The following is a 12,783-nucleotide window of genomic DNA, read 5'->3' on the forward strand; positions in this document are numbered from 1 at the left end:
TCCGTCTTTTAGGAGGAGAAATTAATGACCAAGGACAAATGAAACTAGGAAAAAACTTTCCAAAGCTAGAACCGCAGCCAGGATGGCGGGTTGTGCAGGTAAGCAGTTGATACTGTTAAGGCCGGTGTGACAATTGCTGCCTTAGGAAAATGATGACAGTGTAACTCGAGGTCTACTTTCTTGTGGGTAGACTAAGCCTTCATTAATTCTTCCTCTTAAGCTCTTTATAACTCTTTATAACTCTGCAGCACTTTTAAAGTTAACACTTTAGGCCCTGGCTGGGTAGCTCTGCTGGCGAGAGCATCGTCCTGATTCACCAAGGCTGCGAGCTCGATCCCAGGTCAGGGTGCAGACAGGAATCAACCAGTGAGTGCGGAAGGGAGTGAGACAACAGACTGGCGTCTCTTGCCCTAAAATCAATCAATAAATAAAATTAACACTTTAGTTTTAGAACTGTTACGAGAAACCATAAAATAAATGATGATAACTGCATGTACTTAAGGAAAAATCCTGGACTATTAATTTTGCACATGGAAGCAAAAAACTCCTGTTACCGGGTAGTATGGGTCAACTGATTTGTTAGACTCTACTAGGTTTAGCTATAAATGCCTTTCAAAAAGTGTAATTAGAAAGAATCTTTACTTTGTTTGAAAACATTCTCTTCTTTTAAACTATATAGGTTCTAAAGAGCTCATGAAAAGAGGCTTGGTTGGTCATTTTTGAATAGCTAATGAATATCTAGGTTCTAAATGGGTGCATTTATTGAGTGTTTACTGTTAATGATTAACAACATTGTTAACATTATTAATAATGTAATTACTATCATCAGGTAACTAACACAATATTATCAATAAGGTAAACATAGTTATTTGTAGGAAATTTGTCCTTAATTATGTCTCTCCTTTTCTCTGATTTATTCTTTTTTTAAATATATTTTATTGATTATGCCATTACAGTTGTTCTATTACCTCCCCTTTATTCCCCTCCCCCACCCCCCCTTTAGTTTATGTCCACATGTCACAAGTTCTTTAGATTCTCTATTTCTCATACTATTCTTACCCTCCCCCTGTCTATTTTCCACCTATCATCTATGCTACTTATTCTCTGTACCTTCTCTCCCCTTCTCCTCCTCCGACTCCCCTGTTGCTAACCCTCCATGTGATTTCCATTTCTATGGTTCATTCCTGATCTAACTGTCCTTTTACTTTGCTTCCGTTTTAGGTGTGGTTGTTAATAACTGTGAGTTTGCTGTCCTTTCACTGTTCATGTTTCTTTAACTTCTTTTTCTTAGATAAGCCCCTTTAACATTTCATATAATAAGGGCTTGGTGATGATGAACTCCTTGAATTTGATCTTATCTGAGAAGCACTTGATCTGCCCTTCCATTCTAAATAAAAGCTTTGCTGGATAGAGCAATCCTGGATGTAGGTCTTTGGTTTTCATGACTTGGAATAGTTCTTTCCAGCCCCTTCTTGCCTGTAAGGTTTCTTTCGAGAAATCCGCTGACAGTCTGGTGGGAAGTCCTTTGTAGGTGACTGTCCCCCCTTATCTCTTGCTGCTTCTAGGATTCTCTCCTTCATTTGAATCTTGGGTAAAGTAATGATGATGTGCTTTGGTGTGTTCCTTCTTGGGCCCAACTTCTTTGGGACTCTCTGAGCTTCCTGGATTTCCTGGAAGTCTATTTCCTTTGCCAGATTGGGGAAATTCTCCTTTATTATTTGTCCAAATAAGCTTTCCACTTATTGCTCTTCCTCTTCCCCTTCTCGTACCCCTGTAATTCAGATGTTGGAGTGTTTAAAGATGTCCTGGAGGTTCCTAAGCCTCTCCTCATTTTTTGGAATTCTTGTTTCTTCATTCTTTTTTGTTTGGTTATTTTTTTCTTCCTTCTGGTCCACTCCCTTGATTTGAGTCCCAGTTTCCTTTCCATCACTATTGGTTTCCTGTGCATTTCTCTTCATTTCAACTAGTTTAGCCTTCATTTGTTCCTCTAATTTGTGACTAAAATTAACCAGTTCTGTGAGCATCCTGATCATTAGTGTTTTGAACTGTGCATCTGATAGGTTGGCTATCACTTGGTCACTTAAAAATATTGGCTCTGGGTCTTTGATTTGTTCTTGTGTTTGAGCCATAATGTTTTGGCCTGTTACATATGAGGGGCAGAGCCTTAGGTGTTCACCAGGGTGGGGCAACCCAGTTACTGGGTTGTGATGCCGTATGTGGGGGTGGAGTTAGAGAGGGGCAACAGTGGTCCCCTCTACTGCTTCCTGAAAGCCACTGGGGCCTGCACAGTCTGTCTCACTGCTTGCTCCTTTGCCTTGTTTATCTATGCGCGAATATGTGACCGCGGTCCTTACTGGGTCTGCCCGTTGCCACCCCGCACCTGGGATCTGCCAACCTCTGCCTGTTTGCCTGAGTCGGTCTGGCCGATTTTTTCCTGCGCAACCCCACTCTGCCAGCCGCTGGCTCTACCCCTCTTACTGGTCTGGCTGAACGGTTCGTTGTTGTTGGACTTCTGTACAATTCAATTTTCTGTGTTTTGGTTGTGTTTTGTTACTAAAACTTTGTTGTCTTTGTGCGAGGAGGCACAGTGTTTCCACCTACGCCTCCATCTTGGCCGAAAGGTCTCTCTGATTTATTCTAAGGGGTAAATATTTGGTTACTTATTACTCGTTGAATGACTCTACTACCAAATTTTGTAAGTGATGCTCAATCTTGTTTAATGAGAGTAAATATTAATGATGTATTTTTTCAATTTTTAAAATTGAGATATAACTGACATATAACATTGTATAAGTTTTAGGTATACAGCACAGTGATTGTATACATGTACATGAGGTCATTCCAGAAGATATCTAGCCATGTAATATCAAAAAGAGACATTTATTGAAGAAGATACAAGATATGAGAAACACTGTACTTAGGACAATGATGCCTCAGTCCCCTTCAAAGTAGGCACCTTGGGACCTCACAAATTCTCCCAATTGCCATCAGCTGCCCTATTGTATTTTCTTGAATCTCATTGATGGATCTGAAATCTCTTCCCTTTCAAAAGTGATTTTAGTTTTGGGAAAAGTCAGAAGTCACAGGTCACCAAATCTGGGCCACAGTGGGGCTGAGTCACCTGGGTGATTTGATGTTTCACAAAAAAACTCTATATGAGACTTGACACATGAGCAGGCATGTTGTTTTGATGAAGCTGCCAATCATCAGTAGCTCATAGCTGTGACCTTCTGAATCATTCACATAGTTTCTGAGGAGGAATGTTCAAACTTAACACAAAATTTGATGCAGATTTGTTGCTCTATTCACTCAGTCATTTTGAATATGACAGCCACAGAGTACACATGCTCACTCAATGACATCTACTGCCCCCACTGACTACTACAGTGAAGTCATCATTGTTCACGCATGTGCATTTCAGTCCATCCTCCCTGGCTGCTGGGTTACATCAATGTCATGCAAACCGTTCTCATTATATTGACAATGGTTGGACTTTTTCCAAACAGACGTTGTATATGGTGAAATGATAAGTTTTGTTAACATTCATTATCACACATAGATATAATTTTTTCCTTGTGATGAGAACTTTTAAGATTTACTCTCCTAACAATTTAAATATATAATGCAATATTGTTAACTATAGGGTGGAGCAGAAGTAGGCTTACACTTATTCCTATGGAAAATAATACAATAATTAATAAGTGATAACACAAGAATAAACTCTGTTTCACGTACTTCCAACAATAAGCCTACCTTTGCCCCACTCTGTATAGTTGCCCTGCTGTGCTTTACATACCCAGGATTGACTTCTCATACAAAGTCTGTATCTTTTACCACCGTCAATGGTGTATTTTTCAAGAGTAACCTAATGAAGACAATACATAGTCTTCCCATTTTTATCCTGATAGAATGTGTGAGGTTATATGTCGTGATCCTAAGAATAAAGCAATGGAACAGGACCATTGAGTAGGAAAACTGGCTTTCTGAGAAGAGGAGAAGAGAAGCCCTTTTTCCTTCACCCCAATTGAAATAGAAAGTTCAGTTTCTAAATCACACTAGCCATATTTCTAGTGCTCAGTAGCTAGTGGCTACCATGTTGAACAGTGCAGACACAGAACATTTGCACCATGGCAGAAAGTTCTAACAGACAGCGTTGCTTTGGAGGAGAAAACCAAGGTATGAAATCATTGTCTGACTTTACAGAGAGCACAGGACAAGCCTGTAGAAGCATAAAGAGAAATGCTCTTCTCCTAATCCCAGAACATTAGACAGTGGCCAGATTACAGAGGGCCAGGGAAGCGGGCAATGATTTTAGAATTTCAGCCGGCCGCTTTGGACACACATAACTTGGTGTGTGCTTGCAGTTCCCCTTCCTCCCCAGCACCGTGGCTCTCAAAAGCTTCCTGCACAGCTTCCTGCTAGTGTGGAGGCTCCCAATTTTGTTGATAAAGTTGCTAAACCTTCTAAGAACTCGATGCAAGAATTATGACCCATCTCCACCCCACCCAGTTCATTTTTCTGTGAGTTAAATGAAGTACTAGGAGAAAGATTAGAAAATGCAATTGTAGTTTATGGCCCTGCCTTAGGCAGGGTCACTTATCCACTTGCAAAGACAAAGTTAAAAATGAGTAGATTAAACCCTTAGGTCTGAGTTTTGTGTGAGTGATCAAGAACTTTTCAGCCAAGCCCTGGCTGATGTAGCTCAGTGGATTGAGCACGGGCCTGCGAACCACACGATCACGGTACGATTCCCAGTCAGGGCACATGCCTGGGTTGCAGGCTGGTTCCCTGCAGGCCAGTTCCCAGCAGGGGACACACGAAAGGCAACCATACACTGATGTTTCTCTCCCTCTCTCCTTCCCCCCTCCCCTCTAAAGATAAATAAATAAAATCTTGAAAAAAAACTTTTCAGCCAATTCCAGGAGCGCTCCCAGGGCCCTCTATAACAATAGTTATTGCTAACATTTATTGGGGTGTCACTGCATATCAGGCACCGTGCTAACTGGTGCATACTTTATTTAATAACCATCCTCCAAAGAGATTACTGTTACTAACTTCTCTTTACCAGCGAGGAAGCAACCAGAGGGTATACCTAGCAGAGCCAAGACTTAGTTCCAGTTCCTCTGAATCCAGAGCTTGGGCTCAGAACCTTGGTGCTGTACTTTTACTTGATCATGTCTCTGATATTGTGTTTATCTTTCTGTGTTGAGTTTGGCTTATTTGTTGTGTGTCTCCTCCAAAACTAGGAATTTCCAAAGGACAAGTTCAGTGCCTTACTTACCAAAATGTGCAGCTGTTTTTGGCTGCCAGGGCCCTTCCTATTTCTGAGCTCCCTCTTCCCTCTGCCATTGTCTCAGTTTACCTCCCCACCATGGAAGCATAAAAGTGCAAGACCCACTCTTTCCCTGCTTTAAGCCACTAGGATATGGACATAGGACCTGGCTTGGCCAATTACTTTTCCCACCTGGGGCAGGCACAGGGTACTAAGCTGGCAACACAAAGACGATGAGATGGTTGGACCTGTCCATGGGGACGGTGGTGTCCAGCAGTGGCCTGTGTCAGCAGTGCAGGTGGCATCCTGACCAAGTGGTTTCTGCTAAGAGGCGATGATGCCCTTCCTGTTCACTGGTTGCTTCCAGCTGCCCTGTTTCCTGTCCATTTCCCAAGGCCAGTTCCCCTGCCTTCCATCTACTTCTCTCTTTGTGTGGAGTTGTTTCTGCTGATGGCAACCAAGAATCATGACTAACACAGTCATCCCTGGATACCTAAAAGAATGAGGCAGGGCACAAATAAATATTTGTTGAACGAGTGAATGAAATCTCCTAAGTGGTCAATGTGCCTTAAGAAGGATGGAATAAAAGGGAGAAGCAGGATAAGAACGAACAGAGGAATTGTGGAAAGTGAGGTGGAGAGGAATACTTCCCATTTGAATTCTCCTTTTAACTCTCCAGGTGTTATAGTTGTAATGTAGAAGCTCTGACAAGGACACAGCACGGGGCACAAAGAGTCATCCTTAAAAAATGCAGTTGAAAAAAAAATGCAGTTAGAAGAGAAAAATCCATTTCCTTAAGTCTTAGGTGCAAACCGTCAGCCTTCTCAGAAGCTTCCTGTGAGTTCCACTATAGGTATCCTCAACAGCTGCTTTTCAGACACAGTGACCTTGGCGCCTGCAGGTCTCCGATGGCTCAGCTCACAGGGTGACGTGCTGGCAGGCACTTGCCCTGTTCCTGTTTCCTGCAACTTTGATGAAGAGCAAGAATTAGTGTGGCTTTACCTCTTGTGAGTCACACCAAGACATAAGGAAAGGATCTGGTTCAGGCAGGCACCAAGAAGTATTTTACATTGCACAAGAAGTATTTTATAAAATTAAGCCTCATTAGTGAGCACAGTGATACTCCAGAAGGCATCCAAGTGGACGTTTGACTTCACATCAAATACAAATGAATAAATGAGCAGTGAGAGCAAGAATACAGGAAAATTATTGAAAATTCGTATAGAGCTCTGGCTGGTGTGACTCAGTGGACTGAATGCTGGCCTGCAAACCAAAACATCGCTGGTTCGATTCCTGATCAGGGCACATGCCTGGCTTGTGGGCCGGGTCCCCAGTTAGGGACATGCAGGAGGCAACCAATCAATGTTTCTCTCACACATCAGTGTTTCTCTCTCGTAGTCTTTCTCCTTCCCTCCCCCTTTCACTAAAAAAATTATTTTTTAAATCTTAAAAAAAAATTGTATAGAGAAATGTTCACTTCTATGGCAACACAGCAAAATAGTTACGACAGTTAATTGTACATTATCCTCCTGCCTAAAAGACACTGTTCTTTCCTTGAATAATTATTTGATGATGTAAATCTAGATGGACTTTCTTAATTTGGGTCTACATGCTGTTATACTTGTATTAGTCACGGGTCTCCAGGAGCTGGGAGGGACACTGAAGAGTGTCTGCCTGCTGTTTATCTCATCTGTGAGAGAGACAGACAGACAGACAGACAGACAACGTACGCCCAAGACCAGAATCTACTGAGCCTCTGTCCTTTGATGTCTGATCAAAGATGTCTGACCCACACTCTGTGCCATAGCTCATGAGGCTTTGCATGACCAGTGAGATCCCGCCCACCTCTCCGATTTTATCTTCTTACACTGCATCATGGCAGTTCCAGAGAAAAGAGCAAAAAGAATATTTGAAGAATAATGAGTGAACATGCCCCAAATTTGATTAAAAAAATTAGATCAGTCTTCTCCGAGTTGCCTGGTCCTCTAACTCTTCCTCAGACACACCTCTATTACTGCCTTTGTTTGTGTTAAATAGACATTTTCCGGTGTGCCATTTTAATTCCTTTGTCATTACTTTGGCTGGGTTTTTGATGTGGTGTATGTGTGTATTCGCCCAGGGAACTACAATGAACATCTTACCCTAAAGAATCTAGCTCTGATGAGCACAACTTAATCTCAGTCGTACACAAATCTTTTCTCCTAGGTAGCCTTATCGTCTCCCCTTCGTTTGTGCTATTATTGTCATATAGATTATATCTTTATATATTACATGCACATCAACACAGCTTTATAATCATTGCTTTATGCAGTTGTCTTTCAAATCAGATAGAGGGAAAATTCAATTAAAAATACCTTAATAATGTCTTTTCTATCTACTTACATAGCTGCCTTTACTTTCTTTATTTCTTCATGTGGATTTAAGTTACTGTATAGCGTCTTTTCATTGCAGCCTGAAGGACTCTGTTTGGTGTGTCTTGCAGGGCAGGCTCGTTTGTAATGAATGCTCTCAGTTTTTGTTTTTCTGAGGATCTATTAACCAGTCCTTCATTTTGCAGGGCAGTTTTCCAAATATAGAATTCTGAATTAACAATTTGTTCTTTCAGCACCCTGAGTGTGTCATGCCATGGTCTTCTGGCCTCTCTGGCTTCAGATGAAATATTAGCAGTTAAACCTGCGGAGGCTTCCTTGAACATGATGAGTTGCGTCTCTCTCAATGCTTTTGAGATTTTCTTTGTCTTTTTCTTTCAAAAGTTTCATCATGATGTGTCTTGGCATGAGCCCTTTTCTGTTTATTCTGCTTGGAATTTGTTGAGCTTCGTGGATATGCAGATTAGTTTTTTAAATCAATTTTGGGGCATTTTCAGACATTATTCTTCAAATATTCTTTTTGCTCCTTTTCTTTTTCCCTGCATATATTGTCATGCTTACTGGTGACTCAGAGGTTTCTGAGGCTCTGTACATTTTTTGTCCATTTTTCTTCCTCTTCCTCAGACTGGATAATCTCAGTGACCTATCTTCACATTATGTGACTTTTTCTCCTGCCTGTTCTAATAGGTTGTTGGGCCTTTCTAGTGAATTTTTCATGGTGGTTGTCATGCTTTTCAACTCCAGAATTTATATTTGCTCCCTTTTAAAATAAATTCTATCTTCTGCCATTTTATATTTGGTGAGATAGCATTCTCAAACTTTTCCTTAGTTCTCTTTTTAGCTCTTTATAAATGTTTCCTTTTTTTAGTTATTTGAAAATAGCTGATTTTAAATCTTTGTCAGAAAGTCCAATGTCTGGGCATTGTCAAGAAGAATTTCTGTTGATTGTTTTTTTCTTGTGTATGGGCTGTGCTTTCTTGTTTCTTCATATGTCTCATAATTTTTAGTTGAAAATTGGACATTTAAGTAATTTAATTCCACAGATCTGGAAATCAGATTCCTCTATACTCTCCCACCAGGGTTTGTTGCTGCTGCTAATGTTAGTTTTGTTGTTCAGTGACCTTTCGGAAGTATTTCTGTAAAGTCTGTATTTTTTTTGTCATGCTTGACCATTGAGGTCTCTGCTCGGTTTGTTTAGTGTCAACTAATAATTGGACAGAGATTTTCTTTAATGCCTGGAACCAATAAGTCTTTGCCAAAAGGCTGTGAGTACCAGTAGGGGCTTGCTTTCAACGCTCAGCCAGGCAGCCCATAGCTCCCTCTTAGCCCTCACCTCCTGCTTGTGCAGTGCTTCAAGGTCAGTGAGTGGTGAGAATTTAGGGCTTTCTCATCTCATTCTTGAGCATGCACACAACCTGACACAATGCATGGCTTTCTAAAGGCCCAAGGATGTACTGGAGTTCATTGCAACTCTATAAAATCCCATAACCCAGCGTATCCTTTTAAGTACCTTTTTAAAATAAAGCGTATTGTTTGCCCCAGCCATTATTCACCACCTCAAGCAACTATGAAATTAAGCAGTTGTCCCTAAATGTTTTTGACAGATGTCCCAAGGGAAAAGGCTTTTTGTCAATGGGTGAGCTCTGAGTCAGGTGAAATAAGACAACTTTGCAAGTGTTCTTCTAGGGAACCACCATCAGATTACTGGGTCTCCCCATTATTTCAGGCTGTTTTTTTCAGTGTTACTGTAGAAGTGGAAAGAGAGGGTTAGGAGTGGGGCAAGTTAAAAAATGCCACAAGGCCTGCCAAAGATTTGGCCACTTTTCTTGAATGAGTGCTCCCTGGATTGCTGTAAGATTTTGGCTAATTTATAGAACTCTGAACAATTTTGCCTGTTTTCTAATTGTGTTATGGAGGAGAGAATTTTTGGAGGTTCTGTAGATTTACAAGTCTCACCTAAAGATATTGAATCAACATCTCAGAGGGTCGGGGCAAAAGTGTGCATTTTTATAAACATCTCCAAGTGATTCTTGCCAAATCCTAAGATTTGAGAAATCGCTACTTCAAAGTCATGACTGGGCCACCACGTGGCCATGTCAAGCCATGCCAAGCAGGCAAAACAATGGAATTTACATGACACCAGAAATTTTAAGAGCTTCAGAATCTGCAACTAAGGATCATATCACTCTTTTCTTGCTTTTTCCTCTCCTAAAGAGACTAGAAAACCTCCCTAATCTTAGGGACCCCGTGTCCATATGGTAGAAGTTGCCACAGAACCTGATGCCCTTGCTGTCCATCACATTGTTATTTTTGCAAGGCCCTGCGTGCTGCTGGAGAAGATTGAAGGTGATGTGGTTTACGGGCTTTTAGCCTTTGTGAGAACCATTTAAAACACATTGCAAAACATGGTAGAATTAAACAGCTATTTTCTGTTCTGATCTCTTGCTTGAAAATTAACAACCTGCATAACTGGAATTCATAAATCAAATTAATAGGGATGTAAATTAACGGTCTTTTACTTCTGAGTTAAAGGTGAATAGATGGATACAATTGAGCTCACACCCTATTTTTTTAATAATACAGGGTCCAGCACAAAAAAATGCCCCTTTTTTATGCGTTGGTAATCTACACCAAATCTTTTATTACAAAATCATAAGCATGTAATTAGGTAACATAACAATATCACACGCAAGCACACCATAGGGTATGTTAGGCGAAATGTTCAAGTTCCTGTCCATCTTATGCAAGACATTCACGTATCCTACCACCCACACTTGAGCAAGTGTTACTTCTGCCAGACCCTGTATACTAGTAGCCAGTGATTTTATGGTGGTAAGGATAAAGCTGTCCAAAACAGATGCATATTTATTTATTTATTTATTAAAGTATTTTATTTATTTACTTTTAGAGCAAAGGGAAGGGAGGGAGAAAGAGAGGGAGAGAAACATCAACGTGTGGTTACCTCTTTCGCACCCCCTCCTGGAGACCTGGCCTGCAACCCAGGCAAGTGCCCTGATTGGGGTCGAACCTATGAACCTCTGGTTTACAGGCTGGTGCTCAATCCGCTGAGCTATACTTGCCAGGGCAAAACAAATGCATGTTTAAAGCTCAGTCTTTACTAACTCAGTCTGAAGGGTACACAGGTAGACATATTTTTCAAAAAGACTCATAATATAAACCTGCTTCGCAAGGTGGATGTGGGGATTTCAAGTAACCATGTGGAAGGTTTTTGTGAATGCAGCTTCTGCCTGGGGCATCTTGGACTGGCTCCTTTGTTCAGTAGCTGTGCAGCTTAGGGCTAGTTTGTTAACATTTCTAATCCTCAATTCCCTCCTGTGGAAAGTGAACAACAATTTTGTAATTTGTGGTTTGTAATCACAGTTCTGCTGTGAAGATTAGTGCAGTAATCCAAGTGAGGCTCCTAGTATAATGCCTGCCATGGCATAAATATAAAGCTTGCAGTGCAGGCTGATTATAGTTGTTTTTATTGTGGTGATAGGGATATAAAGTACTCAGCAGAGTGGCTACCATGTAGCAGATGTCCCACATCTGTGCTGCGCGATATGGTGGCTGCTGGCCAGGTGTGGCCGCTGAGCACTAGAAACATGGCTGGTTCACATTAGGATGTCCTGAGAGTATAAAACACATACTGTATTTCAGAGACTCAATGCATCGAGAAAGGATTAAGATGTCTCATCGAAGTTTATATAGTGACAATATTGTCTTGATATTTTAGGTAACTGAGTCAGATAAAATGTATTATTAAAATTAACCTGTTTCTTTTTATCTTCTTAAATGGGGCTTCTAGAAAATTTAAGTTTTCCTAGGTGGCTTGCATTAGTGGCTTCCATTTGATTTACCTTTAACCAGTTTATTAAATATCTACTCTAAACCAGGCTATGTGGAGAGGAGTGTGCCAACTACCACAGGAGTACACATGGAGGAGAGCTGTGTCCAACACACCAGGAGGCCTTCCTGGAGGAGGTGGCATCCGAGCTGGTGCACGCTCTCTGCAGACATCAGCAGGAGACTCACGGGTGCCCACTTGCTATGGGCTCTACTCCCTTAGTCCACATTTCAAAAGCATGGAAGACATCATCACACATCTCTCCCCTATGAAAATTTGACAGCCAGACAAGTCTTGACTTTCCAGTAAGGCACCAAATCAAGGTAAGGGATCTGAGCTTATGCTGGTATCTGAGCTTTAATTTAGTATTTGGTGTCATGTGCTTAGTATTTCTGTCATGTAGTGAGTAGTAGATAAACGTTGATGGAAAAATGATTTGCCTTTTAAGGACATCTCAATAACAATTTATAAAAATGCAGAAAAGGATACTGAGGGGTTTTTTTTGTTGTTGTTTATTCAGTTTGATTTAGCAATTCAGTACTCCTATGATAATCTCGAAGTTCTAACAGACTTTGGAAAGATGGCTAACAAGCCAATTTTCTGTCTTTCTGTCAAAAACCACTTCGTGAGTGACACAGTCAATAGCTGTATTTTCAGGGAGTCTTACTATGCTGGAGATTCAGGGAGAGAGGCGATGCTCTGTTTGTTTGTTATTTTTAATCCTCCGTAGCTCCGTAAAGGAATAGGTCTGTCACTCTTAGGAACAGGTGGCGCAGTAAGATGCTGTGACTTTTTTTTTTTTAAATAAGATAGAATTCACGTACCATACAATTCACCTGTTTAAAGTGCACAACTCAGTGGCTCACAGTATTATTCACCAAGGTGTGCAACTATTTCCACGATCAGTTTTAGAATATCCCTATCACCCCCAAAAGAAACCCTGTATCCTATTGCCATCATCCCCTGGAGTGGGCTGAATTGAGGCCTCAGAAATATGTCCACCTGGAATTTCAAAATGTGGCCTTATTTGGAGTAAGAATCTGCAGATGTCATTAAAGACCTTGAAATGATGTCATTCTGGATTAGGGTCATTAAACCCAGTGATGAGTGTTTTTATAAGAGGTAGACAAGGTGTCCGTGCAGAGACCCAGGGAGAGGGCAGTGTGGAGGTGGGAGCAGAGAGCAGAGTTAACAAAGCCCTGCGCCCAGGGGCACCAAAGGGTTGCCAGCACCCAGCCAGGAGAGAGACACGGACTCTCCCTCAGAGGTCCAGAGGGAACCGGCTCTGCCACAGC

The 12,783-nt window shown here is 41.3% G+C and overlaps 1 protein-coding gene across 1 annotated transcript in view; it reads left to right on the top strand.

Annotated features, from left to right (window-relative positions):
* The window catches only part of WDR59 (WD repeat domain 59), a 126,228-nt gene extending 114,420 nt beyond the window's left edge, over positions 1–11,808 (top strand). Inside the window, exon 26 of the mRNA XM_053666598.1 lies at positions 11,538–11,808. Coding sequence (XP_053522573.1) covers positions 11,538–11,710 — 173 coding nt within the window. The 3' untranslated portion in view covers positions 11,711–11,808. The remainder of the gene's footprint in view (positions 1–11,537) is intronic.
* The last annotated feature ends 975 nt before the right edge of the window (positions 11,809–12,783 follow it).

This window comes from Artibeus jamaicensis, unplaced genomic scaffold (genome assembly GCF_021234435.1).
Source record: "Artibeus jamaicensis isolate MK-2021 breed Jamaican fruit bat unplaced genomic scaffold, CSHL_Jam_final contig_464, whole genome shotgun sequence".
NCBI classification, from domain to species: Eukaryota; Metazoa; Chordata; class Mammalia; order Chiroptera; family Phyllostomidae; genus Artibeus; species Artibeus jamaicensis.